General features: G+C 49.8%; 1 protein-coding gene across 2 annotated transcripts in view; it reads left to right on the forward strand.

Moving 5' to 3' along the window:
* Window positions 1–2945: 2945 nt before the first annotated feature.
* The window catches only part of SCLY (selenocysteine lyase), a gene marked incomplete at its 5' end in the record, with an annotated part of 29353 nt that continues 5639 nt past the window's right edge, over window positions 2946–26659 (forward strand). Inside the window, 8 exons of one of the 2 annotated variants that reach the window (XM_082841139.1) lie at window positions 2946–3034; window positions 5795–5907; window positions 11800–11900; window positions 16369–16549; window positions 19753–19880; window positions 20059–20223; window positions 21239–21345; window positions 25171–25207. In XM_082841139.1, the coding sequence (XP_082697265.1) occupies window positions 2946–3034; window positions 5795–5907; window positions 11800–11900; window positions 16369–16549; window positions 19753–19880; window positions 20059–20223; window positions 21239–21345; window positions 25171–25207 (921 nt within the window). Of the gene's footprint in view, window positions 3035–5365; window positions 5472–5791; window positions 5908–11799; window positions 11901–16368; window positions 16550–19752; window positions 19881–20058; window positions 20224–21238; window positions 21346–25170; window positions 25208–26659 lie in introns of those variants that run through there. The other variant, XM_082841140.1, reaches the window with a different exon arrangement.

Raw genomic sequence — 26659 nt, forward strand, 5'->3', positions numbered from 1 at the left:
TGAACCTGCACCCCCTGCAGTGGAAGCGCAGAGTCTTAACCACTGAGCTGCCAGGGAGGTCCCAATATGTTTTTTTTTTTATTGTTGTTTGTTCTTGTTTTGTGACTGCCTTTTTAAAAAAATAAGATATACCCCCTTATCTCCTTGTAGACCTTTCCTGTATTGAAGACACTGAGTGCTGTATGACTTTTTCCCCTTAGGTGTGAGCTGTTTGGTGCGTTTACTACCTCATTTCCATGGAGATGGCGTTCCTCAAATATTTGGTCTTTATTGGACACTGATTTCATAATTAAGACACCCTGTTAGGGCACCTGTTGCATCTGTTTGACCAGCCCACTTGGAATCGTGGTGGCTGCTACCGCTTCTAGGAAGAGTGGAGAAGAGGCCACTGGTCCTCTGTGTGTGGGCATCGCCAGCCACATGGGGCGCTGTCTTGTCTCTGACTTCACCACTACACTCACTATATCCACCTGGAAACACAAACCCTCTAACCGCTGCCTAACTGGTCCAAGGGGGGCTGGAGATGAATCAATCCCCTTTTCAGTGGTCCCTGGGCCCCTCCAGCTCCCACCCTTATGGCCTTCCATATAGACTTGAGAATGAAACGTGCCCCCCACCTTTGCTCTTGCCCTCATGCCCGCTCACTGCATCCAGGACTTCACCTCTTCTTTCTGTCTTCAGCTTCCTTGTTAGCTACCTCCCGTCAGCTATAAACATGCTCAGTCTCTAAAACATTTCCCCTTCATCTTGTACCCCTTTGACCTCCTTCCTCCACCTTTTGAAGAGCTGCCTGCCTTCTCCACCCTTTCTTGTCCTGTTCTTTCCTCAGCTCTGCATCACCCCTCCCCCACCACTGCTCTACTGAAATTCCTCTCGCTGAAACCATCAGTGTCTCCCGATTGACTACTGAGTATCATCAGACACTTCAGATTTCCTCTCAGCTGCACTTACACTACCTTCTGTATGTTGACACTCTTCCTTCATTCCCTTTCCTTTCCTCCTCTTTTCACTGGCCTTGAGCTTCTGTGTATCTATTTGCTTCTTTATTATTATTACTATTTTTTTAATTCGAAAGGGTATTTTTAAAATTTATTTATTTTGGCTGCGCTGGGTCTTCGTTGCTGCACGTGGGCTTTCTCTAGTTCGGCGAGCAGGAGCTACTCTTCCTTGCGGTGCGAGGGCTTCTCATTGTGGTGGCTTCTCTTGTTGCAGAGCACAGTTCTAAGCGCCCGGGCTTCAGGAGTTGTGGCTCGCGGGCTCTACAGTGCAGGCTCAGTAGTTGTGGCGCATGGGCTTAGTTGCTCTGCGGCATGTGGGATCTTCCTGGACCAGGGCTCGAACCCGTGACCCGTGGCAAGTGGATTCTTAACCATTGGGCCACCAGGGAAGCCCTCTATTTGCTTCTTAAATGTTGGTGTGTCCTTTGCTCCTGGCCGCATTTGGCAAGAAATGAGCTCGGTTTGCAAGCAAGAATGAAAGGAAATAAGGAGTCCAGGAATGTGGAGACTTGAAGAGCTGGAAAAAAACAACTTCTTCTGGACCCCAAGAGGAGATAAAATTGAGCAAGTCTACAAACATCCAATTAAAATTCAATTTCTTTCTTTTTTTTTTTTTTTTTTGCGGTACGCGGGCCTCTCACTGCTGTGGCCTCTCCTGCTGCGGAGCACAGGCTCTGGACGCGCAGGCTCAGCGGCCATGGCTCACAGGCCTAGCTGCTCTGCGGCATGTGGGATCTTCCCCGACCGGGGCACGAACCCGTACGAACGCGTGTCCCCTGCATCGGCAGGCAGACTCCCAACCACTGCGCCACCAGGGAAGCCCTAAAATTCAATTTCTTGACAAAGCATTCCTGCATTCAAATTCTGGCTCCATTACTCCCCGTGTAAACTTGGGCAAGATGCTGACCTTTTCTGTACCTGACTTTCCTCATATATAAAGTGGGGATAAAGGCACCCACTTGATAAGGGTGTTATCAAGAGGAAACTAGTGAACACAGGAAAGGCGCTTGGAACAGTGCCTGACACATGCTCAGGGCTCAGTTAAACTTAGAAATTGTTATTTTGTCAAAAGGGCAAGAGACGGTGGGTGGCTTCATTAGAATTCAAACATCTGGATCTTTGCCCTCTCACACCGCTTTCGCAACTGACTTGTGTTATGGTTGGCAGGATACACTAGACATGTCCATTTGGCTGCCTCTCAGACAAACCAACAGGTCGGAAACTCAGCCCATCACCTTCCCCATCCCGGGGCTCCTTCCTGTCAGGGTAAAGGGACTAACATCCTGCTCCCTCACCCTCCCGCGTGCCCCCACATTCAGCAGACCCCGTTCCCTAAATCTGTCCCGGATCCATCTTTCCTGCGTTTTGCGCCCGGGCCTGGTGTTCCTCATGTCTTGCCTTGGCTCCTGTAACAGCCTCCACTCCAGACCCCTCAGATCCACCCGCAGGAAATGAGCCCTAATTTCACCCAAAGTCACCCAAGCAGAGGGTCGGATCATGGTGGAGCCCCCCGGGAGCGGTGACGCAGGGCGTGGCCCGCCGGCCTCGGAGGACCGGGGCTCCCGCTCCAGCCGGGCGGAAGCACGCGGACCCGTCGCTCCCCGGTCGCCCCCGGGCCCCCGCCGCCCTCGCTCCCGGTGCCGCCTACCCGCTCACCGCCCAGGGCCAGCTCACAGCCTTCCCGCCCGCGCTCCGCCGCCGGGACCACGCCCGCTGTGACGCGCATGAAGCCCCGCCTCCAGCCCATCACCAGACGGCGCGCAGCCGGGGCCCCGCCTCCCGGCGGAGCGCCACTGAAGCGCGAGGATTGGCTGGGAGTGCGCACCTCAGCCAATCCGGACTCGCCCCGGCCCTCGCGGCCCCGCCTCCTCCCCGTGGCGCTCCTGACAGTGACATGCTCTGCCGGTTGGGGCTGCGCCCGGGGCGGCCGGGCTGGGAGGGCTTGGGATGGAGGCGGCCGGGCCGCGGAGCAGGGACGCGCAGGGGCGAGCGGCGAGTCAGCCTGGCAGCCGAGCAGAGAAGAGCCCGCCGGAGAGGTGCGCTCCTTGAGCGGAAGGCAGGGGAAGCCGTCGGCGCCCTCCTCCAGGAAGCCCTCCAGGCGCCGCGTGGCGAGGTCTGAGGGTGGCGGCCGGCCGGTGGTCACTCCCCGAGGGAGGGGGCGGCCAGCTGGTGGTCACTTTCCAGGGGAGGGGTCCTTCCAGGAGAGGGGCCGCCAGCAGGCCGGTCTCTCGCGGGCATGAGGGTCCGCGCGGGGATGCAGCGCCGCCCGGCTGTCCGCGCGGGAGGCCTAAAGCAGAGATGAGCGCTGGGAGGACGAGCGGATGCGAGGCGTGGCCTGCGAAGGGCTCCGGGGAGGTGACGCTTGGGCTAAAACCTGAGTGACATCCAGGTGTGAGCCGCACAAGTTCTGGGAGCGAGCGCGCGGGGAAGAGGAAACCGCAGCAAAGGCCCCGAGGGCAGGAACGAGCCCTTGGGGTCCAGGGCAGCGAGGACTGCGGAGCGGAGGGGCTTGGGGCAGCTGTCCGCGAGCAGAACCGCAGAGCCCAGGAAGGACTTGGGGTGTCCTGGAGGTTTGAGAGGGGAGTGACGTCATTTAATTACATTTTAAAGGAATTCTTCTGGCTGCTTTGTAGGGAGTAGGGGTTGCAGGAAGCAGGGAAGCCAGTTGGGAATCTTTTGTCACAATCGAGGAGGGAGAGGCGGTGTGGCCCGCAGTGGTGGCAGGGGTGGCGGGAGAAGGGTTTGTACTGAGAATAAACCGGGCAGTTGCTGATGCGTCCTCCGAGTAGGGGAGAGGTAGGGTTAAGAAGGATGCCCCGAGGCTGCTGGCCTGAGCACCTGGCAGAGTGGGGGTGAAGACGGGGGGGGGGGGGCACTCCAGCCCACAGAGCTGTTCCAGCCTGCTGGGATCTTCCCTTGGGCGGGGGAAATGCATCTTTGTTTGTTTGTTTGTGAGTCTTCACCCTCAATCCAGGAATTTGTTAAATACTTTCTGGGTAGGAGGGGTAATCCTCTCTACCTGAGTATGAGGAACGGGTGTGTGTCTTTAAAATGTGGGTCCAGGCCTAAATCAGCCGTGTCTTTCATTAGGTCTCATTTGCTTGGAACTGAGAAAAGGGAGCTGGGAAAATGTACCGAGTGGAGGAGAGATTCGTGATGCCTTTTTCTTTTTGGTTATGAACCTAATAAAGTTTAGCTTTCCCGTGCAATATTGATAGCACTTTAAAGAAGTAACAAATAATGGGGCAGAGAAATCTCTGAAGTGTTCTGAAATTCAAGCTTTGAATTAACTCAGCCACACAGGAGATTGAAGAGCTGTGGTCACTAGTGGTTTGAGTCATTTTGGAATACTTATCATTGGAAGTGAGAGCAGAGTTAGGGGCACATGCAGATTTAAGACTCAACAGGACCCAGGGATTCCTAATACCTGGGTGGCCAAGGATGGCTGCTCAGACTTCCCAAGCCCCAAAGCCTTGTGCTCGGGCATCTTAGAGACAAGATGCTGCATTAAAACACTCCATGGGGGGGACTTCCCTGGTGGTCCAGTGGTTAAGAGTCCGCACTTCCGTTGCAGGGGCCATGGGTTTGATCCCTGGTTGGGGAACTAAGATCCCACATGCTGCAAGGCGCGGCCAAAAAAAAAACACTCCGTGGGTTAAAGAACCTGTGTTTTAACAGCTACCATTGGTAATTGTGTTTGAATTTTCATGTGGATTGGTTTAAATGCTATTGCTGATTTTAAAGTCAGGTAAAACAATTAATGGTATCTGGCAGGATTGCCTACTATTTCATATTCCTGAAAGTTTTTGGTACTGGTAAGAAGATATACGGATAAGTTTCACTTAGGGATCTTTCAGGGGCTGTGCGCTTTCTGTGACATTTGTCACCTTATAAATCAAGCCCCTACTCTGCGCTGGCCATTGTGCTCAGTGTTGGCGACAGAGCTGGGAGGAAGACGGGAGCTTGTGGAGCTGCTGTTCTGTTACTTTCTGTTGAGATAGAGAATAAACAAGGAGCAAGTCTAGTGTGTTAGATGATGGGGTGCCTTGGAGAAACGGGGTGCCAGGGGGCACAGCCCTGGGGAGGAGGGCATGGGTGGCTGCAATTTTATTTAGAGCCCAGTTTGCCTCACAAGAAGGTCAAGTTGGAGCAAAGACCTAAAAAGTAAGGTGGGGGTGTCAGTGTGGTCATTCTAGGCAAAGAAAACGGAAAGTGCAAAGGGAGGAGAAGCCTGCACATGCCCCCCACCCCGCAGAGGAGACTGCATCTCAGGGGAGGCAGAGGGGAGAGAGGGGAAGCAGTGGGCGCCTAGATCACCCGAGCCTCACGCCATCGCAGGCACTGCAGGGAAATAAAGGAAAACTACTGGTGAAGTGGTGAAGTTGAAAAACCAGGGAAAAAGCCCTGAGGACTGTGCGGCTCCCTGGGACTGCAAGGTTCCCCTGCTTCCCTCAGGAGGAAGGTCGGAGTCAGGTAGGTAGCCCAGGCCCAGCGGACCACCCCTCCTACCAAGCGGTGGAAAAAAGTTTTGAAAGTCCAAAGGGACAATTTCCTAACAGTGATAAAGGAAACTAGCAAATACCATTGATAGATGGTTGGAAAACATGTATACATTTTCCATAAGTAATGAAGATGTGGAAATTTCTGGGCGTGTAGAATCCGGCACATGTAAATGCAGAGAAGCACCCCGACCTTGAATTATTTGCTCCTGTTGCTACGATAGACAGGGTGCAGCTGTGTTTCCAGATCTCACCTTCTTTTCCCTAATAGGCACGTCTTTATTTTCTCTCCAGCAGGAAAGTGTATATGGACTATAATGCAACCACCCCCCTGGAGCCGGAAGTCATCCAGGCCATGACTGAAGCCATGCAGGAAGCCTGGGGAAATCCCAGCAGCTCTTACGCGGCAGGTAATTCTAGAAGACACACGCAGATCAGAGACGTGGGGGGCAGAGGTACTCGTAGAGAAATTAGAGAATCCCACATGGGATGACTCGGTTTTGAATAGATTTTCTGTTAACTGCAAATCTTTAGCTGTAATTTTGGGTAGTTTTTTCCTGAGAAGTCCAAATTTGAGCCTTGTTGATACCATAATCTTTCATCTTTAACATACTCTCCTGTCTTCCTTTCCCAGATGAAAAAGCTGTCTTATTAAGAATTGTTTGTAGTGACAGTACCTATTAAAACCCTGTCACGTATCTGTCTCAGTCGACTGTTACAAAATTTGCAAAATAGATCTTTTACAACATCAGGATCACATAGAATCCTGGTCTTTTTTTAAAAATAAAAATTACTTTCAAATTCTTCAATTATAAATATTCTTATATGTTTCTCATTTATTCTTGTTTTAATGTAGAGCATTAAATTGGAGGTCTTGGAAAAGAATTTGCTTCAAATCAGGAGTTACATGGCAGAGTCACGTTGTGTCTTTCAGACAGTGAGCTGAAGCTGTGTCTTCTTATTTAATGCTTTATCAGGGATAATGAAGATAAACTATCTTACCTGTGGATCACTGATGAACTAAAGTAACTTTCAGACTACTGCCACGCCCTAGGATTTAGCAATACCTGTGTACAAATTGATAGACTTCTGTGGGTTTTCACGTCGGTTTGCTTATTCAAAGCTTCACAGCTTGATAACTAAAAGCTTTTGCAAAATCAGATACTAGTCATTCATTAACTTTGTTGTTGGTTTATCTCATACATGTATTCTGGCTAATCTTCTGGACGTTGCCTTGTAGCTAATCTTTCCTCTAGTGAAACTGAAGTTTCTGACGCATAAAACTGGAGAATCCAGAGAACAGTCAAGTGCTAATAAAAAGCATTTATCATGAAGAAATTTAGGAATAACCCTCAGGGAGAAATAACCCTTCTAGACCTGATGAAGCCTGTCTGTCTGTGGATTGCATGTTGCCTTGACAGCCTTTGTTTCCACAAATTAAGAACCATAACTAAAAATGCATTGCAGTAATTCTCTGTTGACTCTCAGGTAGAAATGGAAAAGGAAAAAAAAAGGAAAGAAAGAAAAAATCACCTGTATGGTAGAATGGTTTAATTATTTTCACAATATTATGATTTAAGAATGATAATAGTCCCTTGGAGGGTAATCTGTTTTAAGGCCAATATTAAGGCGGTATGGGCAGTGTTCAGAAACCCGAGATGTTTTTTACTACCTCGCTTATAGCCTCAGTGTCACATAAGTGGGCAGAGGCCCTGGCGTGAGTCCTGGTCGCCCTTAAAGCAATGGCGTGGACTGTATTGATGACCTAGGAGGAGAGCTGCAGCATTTGGCCCAAGTGGAAAATGCATGTTATAAATGTGCCGTGTGATTGATTCCCCTGCCTACCACCCAAGAAAAAATTATGTAGCGCAAGTATGGCAGATGTATAGTTTTGCTGTGAGAAACTCCCAAATACCTGTAGATTAAACAGCTTGAAATTTATTTCTCTCACGGTCCAGGGCCCACGTGGCTGCTCAGCCACTACCAGAGATGCAGCTCCTTCTATCTTAGAGCTTCTTCCATCTTTAACGTGCACCTGCCCCTTGGGGTCAAGATGGCTCCTGCAGTTCAAGCCATCATGTAAGCAGTCCGGCCTGTGGGACGGAGAGAAAGAGGAGGAGAAAGGGCTGCCTGAGTCCTTCAGAGACACTTCTGGAAGTTGCAAGTACCACTCTGGCCTATAGCCCATTGCCAGAGGTTGGTCCCATGGCCACGCGTTGGCATTTCGGTTGCAGTGGAAGTTGGGAAATGGGCTCTAAATTCTTAACTCATCTAAGACTTTTTTCATTTAAATGTGGCCTTAATTAAGATGTGTTCCAGCTGAAAATGCCTCCGTGGTAGGGAGGCAGAGTGGCAGCAAGGGCAGCCCCGACGCAGATGGGACGCGCACCAGATGCTCCCACCGCAGTTATCTTGGAGTAGCGGGATGGCAGGAGGTTTTGAGTGTTTTCTTTTTGTATCATGGTATTTAATTCTTCTACAATCAGCATGCCTAGTGTAATGAGAAGAAAACTTCACTAAAGCCAAGCTTTTGTCTCTTCAGAACTCTTTCTTAGCTGACACGGCAGTACACACGCCGTGCTATGACGTTCCCCGGCTCACCCCCCAGCGCTGGTGGGTGCCTCTGGCTGTGGAAATGCAGGGAGGGTGTCACTGTGTGTACAGTGAGTTAGGTTGACGGTGCTCTCGCACGCACCCACTTTTCTTATTAGTGAGAACCTGCATGGTGGGTGGGGATCGGGGCTCAGGTTCACAGCTGAGGGCGTCCACTCTCAGAGTGGGCCAGCGGCCTGCAGCATCTCGGGCTGGTCCGCAGATGGAACCCAGCTCTCCTAGCCCTGGGTTCTGGGGTTTTCCCACCATTACCCCTCCTGCTGCTGTCAGGGATTCCCTAGGGCCTTTTCCCCAGGTGTCTGGGGCTCACCTTAAGGGCTTCAGTCCTCCCCCGTGAGTTGTCCACTCAGCTTGCCTGGAGGGCGCTTACTCTGTGCCTGGTGGGTGGGGCAGCCAACAGACAAAGGTCCTGCTCTTGTGGGGGGCAGCAGGCAGGGCAGCTACAGATGCAGGTGTGTGAGGTGGACAGAGCCCTGTGGGGAGCAGTGAAGAGATAAAGGGCACACAGTCTGGGGGAGGGGCCCCGCTTCACGGAGGATGACCCTACTCTCGGATGGCATACGTTTGCAGACGTGAGGAGGGGACACCTGGGGAGGCACTGCAGGCAGAGGGCTGTGGGTGACAGCAGGGGGTTCGGGGGTCCCAGGGGTTTGGGGGCAGTGCCATGCTGGGCTGTGGAGGCCACTGTGAGGTGAGGGCTGGCTCTCGTGGGCCTGGGGTGGAGTGCGTCTGGAGGGCCTGAGCAGAGGGGTGACATAACTGAGGTCACTCGTGAGACCCCACACTCTGGAAACGTATTAAGGACCCCAAAGAGCCTCTGCTTATGCATGCTTTGTCTGTAGATATTTGCCATATCAGAGCTTAACACTAAAACACTTTAAATAGATACGTATCTATTCATTAAAGGTAACAATAATAAATCCATTACATGTTAACTTTTTTTTTATGAAAAAGAAACTATCTTTTCCAAAGCAGAACAAATTTAGTGAGAAGAATGGCACTGTTGTATATGTTTGAAAATCTTCAAGGTCTGGATAAATAGACGACGTTTGGGTCCCATACCTGGCTCTGTATCCAGTCCATTGCAATATTCACATCACGTAGCCTCTGGAGGGCTTCCTTATATACCTGTGAGAAAATGGGTGTAAAAAAGGCAAATGATGTCTCAGTATTATTATGAAAATAGTTTTGACTTTGTGGACCCCCAGGGTTCCCCAGACCACACTTTGAACACAGGTGATTTAACCAATATTGGTTGAGTACCTACTGTGTGCCGAGCATTGTTCCCGGTGAGGGGAAAGCACAGAGCACAAAGAATTGTTGGGTTTTCAAGGCATTACTTTGGCCACTTTGTGGAGAATGGACCACAGTAGGGTCCGTGGAGTTGGGGTCATGCCAGGGGAATATCCCAGCAGTGGCCTTGACTCAGCTGGTGGCTGGGGCGGGGGTGGGGGGTGGGGTTGGATTCTGGATATTTTTGACGGCACATCCTACAGGATTTGATAATGGGTTGGGTGATGGGGTAGGAGAAAGACAGGGGCTTTCACCCTGGTCCCCTGGAAGGACTGAGATGCCGTTTACTTACTGAGAAAGGAAAGGCTGGGAGCCTTTGAGAAAGGAGCCAGTTTGAGGGGAGGGAGGCAGGCATTCAGCTTTGTTTGTTTTTGTTTTTAAATTTATTATTTATTTATTTTTGGCTGCGTTGGGTCTTCATTGCTGCACACGGACTTTCTCTAGTTGCGGCACGCGGGCTTTCTCTAGTTGCGGCGAGCGGGGGCTACTCTTCGTTGCAGTGCGCGGGCTGCTCATTGCGGTGGTTTCTCTTGTTGCAGAGCATGGGCTCTAGGCGTGCACGCTTCAGTAGTTGTGTCTCGCGGGCTCTAGAGCGCAGGCTCAGTAGTTGTGGTGCACGGGCTTAGTTGCTCAGCAGCGTGTGGGATCTTCCCAGACCAGGGCTTGAACCCGTGTCCCCTGCCTTGGCAGGCAGATTCTTAACCACTGCACCACCAGGGAAGCCCCCGGACATCCAGCTTTGAATGTGTGTAGTTTCAGGTGCCTACTGGACATCCAGGTAGGGTGAGTGGCGTCCAGAACAAGGTCTGGGTTGGCATTTTGGGCGTATGTTGATGTACAAGTTGTGGACATCACCTTCTTTTTTCTTGGGTAAACACTGTTTACCCTAAACACCTAGGAGCAGAACGGCAGGGTCAGATGGGAGGTGTAAGTTTGACTTCCTAAGGAACTGCTGTGCTATCTCCAAAGTGCTTGTACCAGTTTCTGTTTCCACTGATGTGAATGAGAGTTTCGTTTTCTCCACATCCTCCTGACCACTTGGACTGGCCAGTCTCTTCATTTTAGCCGTTCCAATAGGTACATCACGGTGGTGAGTTAGCCCCCCGAATCCTTGTGTAGAAGGGTCTCCAAGACATCAATAAGTGGAAAGGGAAGTTTTTGCAAACCAGTTTGTAAATTATGAAACCCATTTTTGAAAAGGAAAAAGAAAACTCTGTGAAATGCTTATATGAAGGTCTACAGGCACATCGAAACAGGCTCTGGGGGCTACACGCCACATGGGCCACCCGATTGTCCTGGGAAGGGCAGTGGGGCATGGGCAGGGGACCTGCTGCTGTGGGATCAGCCCAGCGTCCCCTCAGAGGGGGCTTCTCAGCAGAATCCTGGAAGAAGAGTGGGCCATGAGCTGGTGGACGGGCTTTGAGCGGCACTCAGGAGGAGCTAACAGTGGACCAGGCCAGGGTCCTGCCCAAACTGACTGACATTTACTGCAGTCTTTTAAAGTATCACTGGTTGAAAGGACTGGGTTTCCTAGACACCCCAGACCTTCACTGCTTGTAATTAGAACCTACGCAATAGTCTTAAGGAGCGTGTGGATTACTTTGTATATTTATTTTTACCACATCTTTTTACATTTCTGTTTTTACGTATGTTTTATTATTTATTTGTTTATTTTAGTGGTACCTGCTCAAGAAAGTTTTTTTATAAATAGGACTGAATAGTCAAAAAAGTTTGGAGTCTACTGGTCTACAGACTCAAAATGGCTATCAAAATTTTCAGAATTCCCACCCCAGAGCCTTTCTTTCTCTGCCACATGAAGTTTGGTTCCTGTTTTCCTGCTCTCCAGTGAAACTGGGAGTAGCTGGGCTCCTAGCAGCTGTTTGAAAGCGAACGTGTCCCTGAGGCGGTGACCTTTCTCATTACCTAGGGGACTGGCAGTATGGCATTGGGCTTTGTGTCGAGGAGTCACAAGTTCTATTTTTGCTTATTTTTGTTGTTTTGCAGCGTGATCTTAAGCAAATTATTCCATCCTTTCATTCTCCTGTCTTGACGGATGGGAAGCAAGGCAGATGGCCACAGCTTCCCCTCTCCCGTAGCATCCGGTAAGAAGAAAACCATGTCTCAGGGAATTTTAGGGTTCCCAGGCATCCTCCCATATTTGTTTCTGGCTCTTACTAAGTTACTGAAATCTCAGTAGTTTTCACTGATTTGCTGACATCTTACAGCTGCCCCTTCGCCGAGTGATTTCTGGTTGTAGCTCACGTTAGTGGAGCACGTTTCGTCTTAGAACTGCCCACTCAGATCTCTCACTCCTTCATGTCTGGTTGTTCTTTTAAACATGTGTTGATTGGACTTGGTGAAGCAAAGTTAATGAATTTCCACTTTGGTCCCTCAAGGTAGGAAGGCCAAGGAGATTATCAACGCAGCTCGGGAAAACCTTGCCAAGATGATGGGTGCGAGGCCTCAAGATATGATCTTCACTTCCGGGGGCACAGAGGTAAACAGTCTCAACAGTCTCGTGTTCTTTTAGCTGTAAGTTATTCTTTTAAAAAAGTAGAAGGTGGCTGCCTCTTGGTATTATTGTTTTTTAAAGAAAGAGTAATGCTTTGTCCTTGATATAATTAGCCAACATTTATCCTATAAGTGAATTCCAGGGGGCTGATAGGATATTTGTTACATGACGTATAAATTAATTTGCTTTGCATTGCTTTTTCAATAAAGAGAGTTTCCCCTTCATTTTGGCCTGTAATCATTCCTTCGAATCCCAGTAAGTTGCTTACCTTGTTAAGAGTGTGAGGTTTCCGGTCAGAATGGCCATCATCAAAACATCTACAAATAATAAATGCAGAGAGGGTGTGGAGAAGAGAGGACCCTTCTACATTGTTGGTAGGAATGTAAATTGGTGCAACCACTATGGAGAACAGTATGGAGGTTCCTTAAAAAACTAAAAATAGAACTGCCGTATGACCCAGCAATCCCACTCCTGGGCATACATCTGGAAAAGACAAAAACTCTAATTCGAAAAGATACGTACACCCCAATGTTGATAGCAGCACTATTTACAATAACCAAGACATGGGAACAACCTGAATGTCCATGGACAGATGAATGGATCAAGATGTGGTACATATATATATACACAATGGAATATTACTCAGCCATAAGCAAAGAATGAAATAATGCCATTTGCAGCAACATGGATGGACCTAGAGATTGTCATACTGAGTGAAGCAAGTCAGACAGAAAGACAGTAATGTGATATTGTCATACTGAGTGAAGCAAGTCAGACAGAAAGAAAGTAATGTGATATTACTTATATGTGGAACCTTAAAAAAATGATATAAATGAACTTATTTACAAAACAAATAGACTCACAGACACAGCAAACAAACTAAGGGTTATCAAAGGGGAAACGGGAGAGATAAATTAGGAATTTGGGATTAACAGATACACACTACTTTATATAAAATAGACGACCAACAAGGACCTACTGTATAGCACAGGGAACTATGTTCAGTATCTGGTAATAATCTGTAATGGAAGAGAATCTGAAAAAGAACATATATATAATGGAATCACTTTGCTGTGCACCTGAAACTAACACAACATTGTAAATCAACTCTACTTCAATTAAAAAAAAAAAAAAAGAGTTTGAGGTTTGACCCGATTTCAAAGGTACTTATTTTTAAATGGATAGAAGATACTCAGTGACAATGTGATGAAGTCAAGGTCTCTACTCAGTTAGTAATTCTCACCATCTCATTTTCTTATTGGAGAAGAAGGTCATCCACAAGTGATGTGGCTGTCCACATAAAAAACCAAGAGAATCTGCAGCTAGATTATTAGAGTTAGTAAGTAAATTCAGCTAAGTTATTAGATAAAAAAATCAATTGTATTTTTATGTACCAGCAACAAACAGGTATTTACCAGGGCACCAAAAAATATCAAATTCTTAGGAAATAAATCTAGTAAAAAAGCTTTTGTAAGACACCCGCACACACACGTTGGGAAAGGAATAGAAACATCACCGAGAGCCTTCAAAGAAGTTCTAAATAAATGCAGCGTATACCGTGTTCACAGATGGGAAGACGCAGTATGATAAATACGTCAGCTCTTTCCAGATTGATCTGTAGATTCAAAGCAACTTCAGTCAAAATGCTGACTCTTTTCTGATGGAATCTCGAAAACTAATTTATATGGAAATACACAATGCCAAGAATAGCCAAATCTTCTTCAAGATTAAGAACACCGTGAATTGTTCTGCTAATTAAGGCAGAGGGTCTTAGGGCAGGAGAGACACGAGGCCGAAACAGGGCCATACCTGGATGGGTCCTTGTCACGTGACAAGGCCTGGCCTTTGTGATGTTGAAGAGATGGATTTCTTAGATAAAATACAGAAAACTTTAATCATAAAAGAAAAGGTCGATAAATTCTACCACCACCACCACCACTAAACAATTTGTAGTTCATCAGAGAACCCTGAAGGAAATCAGAAGACCAGCCTGACAGTGGGCGAAGATGGTAGAAAAAATGGGCGAGGAAAGTGAATATGCACTTCACAGAGAAACCCGTGTGGTTTCTACGTGGGAGAAGGTACTCAGCCTCATTAAGTGATCAGAATACAAGGGTAAACAACAACATGGGCTGCCTCTGCCCACCCATCAGGATGGTAACAATTAAGAAGTCCAACGACAAGAAGTGTTGACAAAGGATGCACAGCAGCGAGCACGCACGGTGCTGGCAGGAGTGCAGGCTGGAAACCGTTCTGGAAGGTGGGTGGGCATCACCTCGTGAAGTCGAGGCCACGCCACCCCATCAGCCAGCAGCTCCTCTCAGGTACGTACCATAGAAGAAGGGGGCACGTGGGCAGCAGGGGCAGGCAGGAGAGACTGGCGACAACGCAGATGTCCCTGCAAATGGCATGGACCGATATTCACACCTCTGATGCAGTCCCGGGTGGAAGGGTATCACACAGTCCCCTGCAGCAGCAGCGCGGAGGGATCGTGAGTGTGGAGCGGCGGGCGTCTGCCAGAGGCTATGCTGAGCCGGGCCCGGGCCGAGCCAAGCTGGCCAGAGGGGAGGGGAGCTGCCGCCAGGCCCCTGGGCACCGACCACCCCCCAGGACCAGACTCCTGGTGCCCCGCAAGGGGCCGCCCCTGCTGCCCTGTGGGCCGTCCTGGTCTTGCCTGGGGCCAGGTGCTGAGGGGCCTGGTGGCCTGGGGGCACGTGGTACGTTTTTAGTTGCGACTGACCGGTTCCGACAGAGGCTGCTGTGCTCCCAGTGCCACCTGGGCGCTCAGCGTGGAGTCCTGTGCCCTTTGGTACCTGCAGGTGGAGGCGGCCCATGGGAGGGGCCCAGGCACCTTCGTCGCGTTCACGGTGGGTTGGCTCAGCTTTGACCTGAGGTGTGCGGCCCCCGAAGGCCCTCCTTTCCGGACCAGGAGTCGCTGTGTTTTCTGCGAGGGGGTGACCTGGGGCTTTAAAGGGCCATCCACCTTCAGAGGGCCACATCCAGCCTTCCATCCTGGCCGTCTCCTCCCCTTCATCTGGTTTGCTGCGTCTCAGACCTGGGTGAGCCCTGCCGTCGGCCGCCTGGTCCTCCATCAGGGCCACCTGTTGGGCTCTCAGTGCCTTTCACGTCCTCTGAGCACCGGCTGACCGTGTGTGGGTTCCTCAGCACCCGACAAGCAGCAGCACCGCCTTCCCGCTGGGCGGCGCCTTCAGACGCACGGATAGGTTGGATCTTCAGTTGAGAAAAAATGAATGGAGTCCAATTCCATTCATTTGGAGGTCAAAAGAGGCAAAATTAGCAAAATCACTTAGGGATCCTTACCTAGGGAGGAAAAGCATAAAGAAAAGCAAGGGAAGATTACCGTGCGAGTCAGCGTGGAGGTAGCTGGCATGGGGGTGGGGCAGCGACTGAGGGCGGGTGCGAGGTGGGCCCTGGCGTGGGTCCTGTTTTCGTCTTGACCCAGGTCACGGTTACTCAGGCCTTCACTGTCATACTTTCTCATGACACTTACATTTCTGTTTCATACACTTGCCTGTGTGTATGTTGTATTTAGCAGTAAGAGAAGAGGTCCTTAAAAACAAAACCTCCCACCGATCCCCTCAGTCACCCACTTCCTGTCCCCACAGGAGACCAGTATGTTAGTTTCTGTCGAGTCCTGCAGAGATAGCCTTTGCCTTAAAAACAGATGAAGTGTGTAGATTTATATATCCTTTTCTCCTTCCCTTTCTACCTCTTCAAGGGTTTGGGGGATGTATAAGCAAATGTGCATGTTTCTCGCCCTTTTTATACAAATGGTATGATGCTGCATATAATGCCCGCTACCTGTTTTCATTTAACAAGTGCTTTGAGATCTCTGGCATCGGCCCTTAGGGTGTTCCCTCTGTGCTCTTACATCTGCTCGGTGTCCACTGAACAAGTCCCCTTATGGATAGACGTTGAAGGGTTTCCTAAGGTTTTGCTGTTACGTCATTGTACACTTAACCAGTAACCGTTTACATCCATCATTTTGCTTCTGTGCAAGTGTAGCTGTAGGATCAAGTCCAAGAACTAGACTTCCTGGGTCAGAGGGCCTGTTTGATAGATACGCCAGATGGCCCTTAACAGAGGTCGTGCCAGCTCACGTTCCCACCAGCGATGGGTGCCTGGGCAAAATATTCTTTTTTGACAGATTTAGAAAATTTTTTAAATGCATAATGTTGCTTAACAAAAAGCCTGCATAATCCACCGGAAACGAATTCTGATATTTTTGAAAGTTGAAAACCCCAAAATCTTTGTAGTTCGGCCTTTCAGAAGGTGCAGCTCAGGAGCTGGTTTTCTTTGAGACCGTTTTTCTGTTTGGTTGTTTTCTTTTTAAATGTTAGCTACAAAGGAAACTACAAATGAGAGAGATTGTTACTCTGAGTCTCCCCTTAGCATAGTTTTCGTAAATGATTTTTCTGCTCTGTCTCTGCAGTCAAATAATTTAGTAATCCATTCTGTGGTGAAACATTTCCACAAAATCCATGCCGCAGTGGGGGACACGGCCGAGCGTCCCAGCCCAGTGGAGGGGGCCCTGCCTCACATCATCACCTGCACTGTGGAACACGACTCCATCCGCCTGCCCCTGGAGCACCTGGTGGAAGAACAAGTGGCCGGTGAGTGGGCAGCTGGCTGAGGTGCGGCGACCCGGGGGCCCTCTGGCGCTTGGGCTGCCTGGCTGTGCCCAGGGGCGAAGGTTCCTTCCAGAAGGTTACGAGGCCTGTCCTTCCAGATTTTCCCTGAGGGAGAAATCAATCACCAGTGCGTGGAACTGGTCGTTCATCACCGCATGAGACGTCAGACTCTTGTACACGATACATACATGCATATCTAATAGCATGCCTATGAATGCTAACCCGTGCTTCTCGTTGTTTGATTTTAATGATTGAATCTTGGCTTGCACTCCCTCTGGTAGAAAGAAAGTGGATCCAGTAGACATCAACTTCTGGTGGTAAAAACAAGAATAAGTGCACCCTTGCTGGGAGCCTGTTATCTCAGCAGAGAGGAGGTGAGAGCCTCCCGGGGTGAGGGGAGCAGAGGTGGGGGGGTGCTGGGGCCCCACCAGGAGGTGCACCGGGCCAGGCAGTCTGAGGGGCAGGTGAAGCCTCTGCCCAGCAGTGGCAGTGACCCTGGCTACTTCTGGTCCTTTCACATGTCCTGTGATGTGACATCTCAAGACACAGGGTATAGATACTAGCTTTTGGAAACGTAAGACATTTTTCCCAAGACAGCCAGGGTTGACCTCTCCTTGGAATAAGACTGGTTTTCTACAAAGCATTTGCCTTCTTACCTAATCTGCCTGGAAACCTGAAGGGGAGGCAGGCGAGAGTGTTCTTATCTTAAAGGTAAAGGAGGGCTTCCCTGGTGGCGCAGTGGTTGAGAGTCCGCCTGCCGATGCAGGGGACACGGGTTCGTGCCCCGGTCCAGGAAGATCCCACATTCCGCGGAGTGGCTGGGCCCGTGAGCCATGGCCGCTGAGCCTGCGCGTCTGGAGCCTGTGCTCCGCAACGGGAGAGGCCGCAACAGTGAGAGGCCCGCGTACTGCAAAAAAAAAAAAAAAGAAAGTAAAGGAGCGTGCCAGAACTGCTCGGTTTGACTGTGAGCCTTGTTACCACGTTTCCCCTTTGACCACTGGAAAGGTTTTTCTCGTTATGCACCACTCTAACTAAAAAACAGTCAGGTCCAACTTTCTTATTTAAACTGTCCTTCCTTTTAATCCCTGGTGCCTTTTTTCTGTGTCTCAGGTACAGGGAAGGGCAACTTAATACATTGTTATTGGTTGCTGTTACATTTTGCCTCTTGTTTAAAATTGTACAAGTTTTTACAAAGAATAGACACGCACCTAAAGATCACAGAAGGGCTTCAAGCATTGCTGTAAAGTGGAGGCTCTTCCCCGCCGCCCCCAGTCCGGCTCCTCAGAGGCAGCCGCCCCTCAAGTCTGCCTTCAGGTTTTCTCGTGGTTGTGGCATTATCACTTTAATTACTTCCACGTTAATACTTAATAACTTACACACATAATCTCCATTTCTTAGTTTATTAACTCAAGCATCTATTTGTTGACTCCCTGGTATAAAACGGGGACTTGACCTCAACTGTCTCACACCCCTCCACCTCCACACTGTCCAATTGTTGCTGTTGTTGTTTTTTACTATATATGTCAGCTTTATGGAGATGGAACTCACGTATGATACTCTTCACCCGTTTGAAGTGTACGATTCAGTAGTTTTTAGTGAATTCATGGAGTTGTGCAACCATCCCCACAGTCGATTATAGAGCATGTCCTGACCCTCAGAAGAACCTCTCATCTGTTAACTGTAACTCTGTTTCCCTCAACCCTGGGCAACCACTAATACATTCTGTCTCTGGAGATTTCCCCATTCTGGACTTTCATATGAATGGAGTCACATGATATGTGGTCTTTTGTAATTGGCTTCTTTCACTTAGCATCATGTTTTCAGGGTTCATCCGTGTTGTAGCCTGTGTCAGTATTCCATTCCTTTTTATGGGTGAATAATATTCACATTTTATCCATTCATCAGTTGATGAACATTTGATGGACATTTGATGCTATGAATAATGCCATGTGAGCATTTGTGTAGAAGTCTTTGTGTGGACGAATGTTTTTGTTTCTCTTGAGTATATACCCAGGAATGGAGTTGCTGTGTCATGTGGTAACTCTGTTTCACCTTTCGCAGTATCTTGGTGTTTAACCCTAACCTCTGTATCCTGCAGTAGCTGCACCGTTTTATATTCCCACCAGCAGTGCCTGGGGCTCCAGTTTCTCCATGTGTCCTCGCCAGCGTGTGTTAGTGTCTGTGTTTTCCGTAACACCCGTCCTAGCAGGTGTGAAGTGAGAGCTCATGGGGGTTTTGATCTGCGTCTCCCTGAGGGCTGATGATGTTGAGCAGGTGCTCATAGACTTAATAAAAAGACAGAAGTCCTGGCCGGAGCTGCCCCTTTGCTCCCGTTTGAGTCCCGTAGTGCACCAGCTCCGCCCTTCTCTTGCTGCCCCGCACCGCCCGCCCACCCCGGAGCCCGCCTGCTGTCGAGGCCAGCGCTGCTGCCACCCACTTGCTGGGTATGAGGCGGGGGTCCTCGTCCGTCGGAACCTGGTCCCCTGCCTGCCTCGGCAGTCGGCCCCCGCCCTGCTCTCCACAAGTGCACCCTGAACGTGGGTGGCCTCTGGATCCTTTCCTACTTTCTGTGGAGTCAGTTATCGCCTATCAGTGTCCTGGGTGGGTTCTCCCTGATGCTGTTAGTCTAATGACATCATCTTTCTGTATTCTGAGCATTGCTCAAAATTCCTTGTCCACAGGTGGTCGCCCTTATTGAGAAATATATCCGTTCTCTCGCTTCCATGGGACCTTGAGGGGAAAGTGGGTGTGTTTGTCTTCACCATTTTGAACCCAAAACCTCGATTTGGTCACGTCTCGTTATTTTCCATCTGCAGTAGTAGGATTCTAGGTGCCTGGGGCAGCGCCTGGCACACGGTAGGTGCTTAACAAAAGCTGGGTCAGTGCCGAGTGAGGGAAGGTTAGGTACTTAGCGCCTCAAGATGCTCCCATGGACTGAGGGCGTCTCAGCTGCTTGCGGGTCCCTTAGAGGCAGAACAGGGTGTCCCCAGACAGCCCCCCAACTGAAGCTCATTGACGAAGCCTTCAAGCCAGTTGTCTGTGGGCGGGGCGATAAAGGGGCTCATATTCCTTCTTCATAGTTTTCTGAACCTTTATGATAAATTGCTTTTTTCACTGTGTCTAAGTAAACGTTCCAGAAAGGATACTTTGTGGGTTTGACCTCATGCTTGTGTCTTATTCCTCAGAGGTCACCTTTGTCCCCGTGTCCAAGGTGAATGGGCAGGTGGAGGCTGAGGACATCCTGGCGGCCGTCCGCCCGGCCACGTGCCTCGTGACCATCATGCTGGCCAATAACGAGACAGGCGTCATCATGGTGAGTCGCGGCCCCTCTTAGGAAGATGGAGCGCGGACCTCGGCTTCCCAGCCCCGCCTCTTCTTTCCCCTGTTCTTCAATCCGGGAACCTTTTGGTACATCCTCATTAACAACTCCTCATTTCTCTCATTCTGTCTTCATCAAATCAACACACTCAGCCGTGTTTCTCCCTCTCCAGCCAGTGCCTGAGATCAGCCGGCGAGTCCGAGCCCTGAACCAGCAGCGGGCGGCGGGCGGGCTGCCGGGGGTGCTCGTGCACACGGACGCCGCCCAGGCCTTGGGGAAGCGGCGCGTGGACGTGCGGGACCTGGGCGTGGACTTCCTGACCGTCGTGGGCCACAAGGTGCGTCCGTCTGCCTTCCTGCCCTCCTGCTGGGGAGACGCCTCGTTGCCCGGGAGGCTCACCTGCAAGCAGAGCCCGCGGTTCCGCTCATCCTCCGTCACCGGTGCACCCGGCGCACATGCCCAGCGAGGCCCTGGGTCATGGTGATGGGCAGACCACGGCCCCGCCCTCGGCAGCTCAGAGGAGAGCCCGGCAGAGCTAGGATGCCGAGGGCTGAGTGCCCACCGGGAATGCTGGGCAGCACAGCCCATAGGGGGCAGGAGGGGAGGCCAGGCAAGGCATTCGGGGGAGGGGGGAATGGGAGGGGGAGAGGCAGGGTCAGGGGAAGGATGGGGGGAGTGGAGGTCACAGGTGGGTTTAGCCTGGGAGTGAGTGAGCTCTGCAGCCCGGAGAGTGTGTGCAGACCCCTCCTCAGCCCACTCACCCCCACACCCAGGGACGGAAGATGCAGGGTTCAAGAATGATGGCTTCTCTAACTTGACTTAAACTGTGGCTCTGAGTGTGAGGTTGTGGTTTTCACAGCCCTCATCTCTAGGGTGTGCTGGGGAAATAGTTAACAGTGAAGACCCTTCTGAAGCTTTTGACCATCTTTCCAGCAGCTGACTAGAAGCTGGATTATTTTTAGTAATTTCCCCTCAGCTGGCTCCCAAGGGAGTGAGGTGCTGGCCTGACATGGGGGCCCTTGAGATTTCTAGCTAATGTGGATTTGAGAGCATGGAGTCATCCGCAGGACAGCCCTTGGCCATCTCTCTCTCCAGCCCCTCTCCTTCACAGAGTCTCCCACACGCTGTGCAGGTGCTCTGCTGCCCCCGAGCTGGGGGCCAGAGTCCAGCACCTGCCCCCACCCAAAGGCTTCTGTGACCCCCGCGTGTCTGCAGTGGGGATGGGTGGCCACCTGCGGGACCGGAGGAGGCAGGCCTGGACGTCATAGAGTATCTCTGTGGGCCTCTCAATACATATATGGAAAAGGTCCCCAGAAGGTTCTTGTTGAATAAATGACTGACTTTTCTTTCAGTTCTATGGCCCCAGGATTGGAGCACTTTATGTCCGAGGGCTCGGTGAACTCACCCCTCTGTACCCTATGCTGTTTGGAGGTGGACAAGAACGGAATTTCAGGCCAGGGTAAGGTAGAAGTTTAACGAGGTGTCTGGACCGCTGGCTGTGTTGTCTGTATGTAGGGCAGTGGCTCTCCCGTCTCTTGGAAGCACGGTGATAGCACAGCGCTGTCATCTCCACTGAGTCAGACATGGCTCCACTGGCCGGTTCTACACTTGGGACTCACAGATCTGCAGTCTCGTTGGGGATGATTCAAAGCAGATGAAGGAAGTCTCTTTCAGCTGCTTCAAAGCATCCAGTTCCTTTTGTTATTTTGGCCCAGCCCACCAAAGAGGTGCCGCCGGAGCCCCCCAGCTGAGATGTGCTGCTCTTCTCTTGACTGTGGGGTGAGCACCTGGTTTCCTCTCTGAAAGCGCCTGTGTCCCCGTGACCTGCAAGGGTGTTTTAACCAGGGAATGAGGTGGCACCAGCACCACACGTGTTGTCAGAAACTTGATAACAAGAGGAAGAAATAGACAACATGTGGTGAGTTCCCTAGGGTTTCTCTTGCTTCCTTTATTCCAGAATTAGAGCAGAAGAAGCCTGCAACTCAGAAACACCAATAAGGGCTGATGAAAAATGCCCAAGAAAGCCCTCTCTCTCCAGCCAGTGGACCAGGGAAAGGAGAGCCTAGCAATACAGAGAACTTTTAGACAATACCTGCTTTTCTCCAGCCCGTCACCATGGTAAACTGCTGCTACCCCCACCTGTGCCACAAAGGAGAGTAGGGAGCCCAGACTTCACCCACACAGGCTGTGACAAGAGCCCCACGCCCTGCCTGTGTCAGACAAGGCCTAGTGAAGAGCCAGGACTTTTGCCCCAACACAGTCATGCACCCCACCAAGGTGTCAGTGGAGACCACGTGGGCACCCTGGGCTTCCACCCATACCCATCACTAACATCTCCTCTTGGATGTTGACACGGGCCGAGGAGGGAACCTGGACGTCTGCCCCCGCTTGGCAGTAGTCAGTTGGCACACTCCTGCCAGAGGAAGGTCAAAAAAAGACAGCTAATACAGAAGGGTTAAGAAGCATCCAGATTCATAACGACATAGGGCTGTCCAGGTTTCAACTGAAAATCTCTCATCATACTGAGAACCAGAAAGATCTTAAATCAAAGAAGAAAGACGATCAAGAGATGCCAATACTGAGATGACAAAGATGTTAGAATTATCTGATAAGAGATTTTAAGGCAAACACAATAAAAATGCTTTAATGAGCAATTATGAATACCCTCGAAACAGAAGAAATAGAAAGTGTCAGCAAAGAAGATGTAGAGAAGAACCAAACAGAAATTGTAGAACTAAAAACTACAGCAGCCAAAGTGAAAAGCTCAGTGGACAGGCTCACCAGCAGAATGGGGCAACAGAGGAAAGAGTGAACTGAAAGAACAATAGAAGTAACCAATATAAAAAACAGACAGGAAGTAGACTGGAAGAAGATTGAACAGAGCCTCCAGGGACCTGTGGGACTATAGCAAAAGATCTAACATTCATTTCATTGAGGTCCTGGAGGGACAGGAGAAAGAGGGTGGGATGAAAAAGAACTTGAAGAAATAATGGCTGAAAACTTCCCAAATTTGGCAAGAGACATAAACCCACAGATTCAAGAAGCTGAACAAAACCCAAACAGGATAAACCAAAAGAAATCTACCCTAAGACATAAATAGTAAACTTCCATAAAAGAAAGACAAAGAAAAATCTTGAAAGCAGCCAGAGGAAAGAATAAATAACACCTTATCTATAGGAAGAAAATAATTTGAATGACAGTAGATTACTCTTCTGAAGCCATGGAGGCCAGAGAAAGTATGCAAAAATTTTCAAGTGCTCAAAGAAAAGAACTGTCAAACCAAATTAAAAACACAGCAGAAATATCCTTCAGGAACGAAGAGGAAATCAAGACATTCTCAGATGAAAGAGAAAACTAACAGAATTTGTCACCAGAAAACCTACGCTAAAAATGACTAAAGAAGTTCTTTACACAGAAAAGAAACAGTAAAAGAAGGAACCTTGGAACATCAGAGAGAAAGAGCATGGTAAACAAAAATATGGGTAAATAGGGGGCTTCCCTGGTGGCACAGTGGTTGAGAGTCCGCCTGCCGATGCAGGGGACACGGGTTCATGCCCTGGTCCGGGAAGATCCCATGTGCCGCGGAGCAGCTGGGCCCGTGAGCCATGGCCGTTGAGCCTGCGTGTCCGGAGCCTGTACTCTGCAACGGGAGAGGCCACAACAGTGAGAGGCCTGCGTACCACAAAAAAAAAAAAAAAAAAAAAAAAAAACGGTAAATAAAAGACTTTCCTTCTCTTCAGTTTTCTAAATTATGTTTGATGGCCTAAGCAAAAATCATAGCACTGTCTGATGTGTTTCAAAATGTATGTGGAAGAAATATTTAAGATAATTATATTATGAATGGGGGAGGGTAAAGGGATGTAAAAGGAGGTAAGGTTCCTGTTCTTCACTTGAACTTCTGAAAACTGTTTAAGTAACCCACAGAAAGGTAGGAAAAAGAAAACAGAGAAAAAATAAAATGGAAGACTTAAGCCCGAACATCAACAATTACATTAAATGTAAATGGTATAAATATACCAATTAAAAGGCAGAGATTGGCAGAATAAAAATTTAAAAAACGGATCCAACTATATGCAGTCTATAAGAAACTTGCTTCAAATATAGCAAGAGGCAAGTTAAAAGTAAAGGTTGGAAAAAAGTGTATCACACTAACATTAATCTAAGGAAAGCAGGAATGGCTATATAACATGAGATAAAGGAGACTCCAGAGCAAAGAAAATAGAAAATTACCGGGGATGGGGGAGGCAGGGGGAATTATATAATGATAAAAGAATCAGTCCACCAAGAAGACATAGCAATCCTAATGTGGATGCACTAAACAGTAGAGCTGAAAAGTATGTGAGGAATAAAAAAACCAAACTAAACTGAAAGGAAAAAATAGACAGATCCACAATTATAGATGGAGACTTCAACACCCTTCCCTCAACAATGGATAGAACAACTAGACAAAAATTGGCTAAGGTGTAGAAGAATGCAATAACACCCATCAACCAACAGGATCTAATCAACCTGTTTGGAACACTCCACCCAACAACAGCAAAATACACATTCTTTTTTTTTTTTTTTTTTTTGGCGGTACGCGGGCCTCTCACTGTTGCGGCCTCTCCCGTTGCGGAGCACAGGCTCCGGACGCGCAGGCTCAGCGGCCATGGCTCACGGGCCCAGCTGCTCAGCGGCATGTGGGATCCTCCCGGACCAGGGCACAAACCCATGTCCCCTGCATCGGCAGGCGGACTCTCAACCACTGCGCCACCAGGGAAACCCAAAGAGTAGTTTTTCAGTTTGTTATATCAGTGTATGGGAACCACTGGTCTTCGGGGGTGTTCCTGTCCCCTCCTGCACAGCCCCCCTGAACACACACACTATGCCCCAAGTCTGTAGTAACAAAAGATTCATCCCATATTACAGTTGAGAGGCTTCAGCTGAAACGTCAGCTGAAGGGAACAGAGTGGGGAGTGAGTTCCTCAGACCCTCACCTGGTTTGGCAGGGAGACCAAAGAGGGGGGCTCTGGGGCCTGCAGTTGGAGGAGGGCTTTCTCCTGGGTAGGAGGCGGGTCCAGGTAGAATTGTCACTTGGATGCCCACTGTATGTTGCCCACAGTGGGCCACGTCTACTGTCCCTGGGCGATGACGAGGGTTTGGGGGCTGGCAGCTGCCCTTGTTTAGGAAAGATGTTGGTGTGACTTTATTTGAACATCTGACTTTCAGATAGACAGGATTCCTTCCAGGGATGTCTGTTAATCGCTTTGCGTGGAAATAGGATTGAATCCTTTTTCTCTTACAGGACAGAGAACACCCCGATGATTGCCGGCCTTGGGAAGGTAAGCCTTGGTGACCTCGGACAGCTGAAGCCGTTGTGTTGTCCATCGATGTCTTCCTCCTGTGTTTCCGCCTCACTCTCACACCACTGCCACACTCACCACACTTCTGACACCAGATGTGCGGGGTTGGGGGTCCCCACCCAGCAATTCTCTGGCACCAGCTGAGTTTCCTACAATTCAATTCTGACACTGTCTACCCAGAGTTACTGTCAGAGCCCACAGGCTAAGGGCTCAGTTGTGGGCACCCACAACTTCAGATGCCAACTGCCACCCGCACTTCTGACCAACCAGCTGTGAATCAGAGGTTCCCACGGCCCCTCCTTGAGTTCAGTGTATTTGCTAGAACAGCTCACAGAACGCAGAGAAACTAGAGTACTGGTTTATTATGAAAGGATATGATAAAGCGTACAGGTGAACCTCCAGAAGGAAGAGAAGTGTGGGGCAGGGGATGTGGGAAGGGGCTTCCATGCCCTCTCCAGGCACCAGCCTCCTAGCACCTCTGTGATCAGCAACCTGGAAGCTCTCTGAACCCACACTGTTGAGGTTTCTATGGAGGCTTTGATCAGTCATCAACTCCGTTTCCAGCCCCTCTCCCGTCTCTACAAAAATTCCAGGCTTCTAATCAGGACTCGGTGACCAGCCCCTATCCAGGAGCCCACCCAGGGTCGCCTCATTAGGGCAAAAGACACTGTCGCCCAGGAAGTTCCAAGGGATTTAGGAGCTTGGCAGCAGGAAGCAGAGCCCAAGCCAGAATATTAGAATAAAGGCTGCTCCTCATGCTTGGGAAATTCCAAGGGTCTCAGGAGCTCTGTGCCTGGTCCAGGGCGGAGGCCAGAGCGCGTATTTTCTACGATCTCACATCAGTTTCCCAGCAGCTTTAATAGGTATCCTGGCTTTAGGAGAGATCACGTTTATGATCCCAAGAAACAGACCAACATAAGAGGAACCTTGAATGGTGTTTATCAACCTGGAGATGTGCTGTTTAAGAAATGTGGAGAGGGTTTCATACGCTTAGCATTTAAAAGGGAAGTATCTTTTCTCAAGTCTCTTCTAATATTAAAAGCAATGACGTCATCACCACAGGTTTGCTCCTCCCCTGGGTCCAGTTACCCCCCGCCCCCCGAGATGGTGACAGAGGGGCAGCTTCTTCAAGATCTTCCTGATGAGGATTAGATGGCGGCGCAGCAGCAGCAGGCCCCTCCGCTCCCTTCTGCAGCCGTGACCCTTTCCTCGCTCCTGGCTTGCACCTGTGCCCGGGCCCTCTGACCCTGCTGTCACTGGAGGGGTGGCACACCATTGTCGCCCCCTCCCCTTGCTCAGCCTGGCCCTCCTCGGTGTGGTCTGGCTCGGGACACGCCCCCCCTCCCCTGGGAGGTGTGTCCTGGCCCCCCTGGGGCGAGTCAAGGTCTCTATGCTGCCTTCCACCCCTTCCCCGTGTGCCGGCTGAAGAAA

This window comes from Leucopleurus acutus (genome assembly GCF_964270905.1).
Source record: "Leucopleurus acutus genome assembly, chromosome: 6".
NCBI classification, from domain to species: Eukaryota; Metazoa; Chordata; class Mammalia; order Artiodactyla; family Delphinidae; genus Leucopleurus; species Leucopleurus acutus.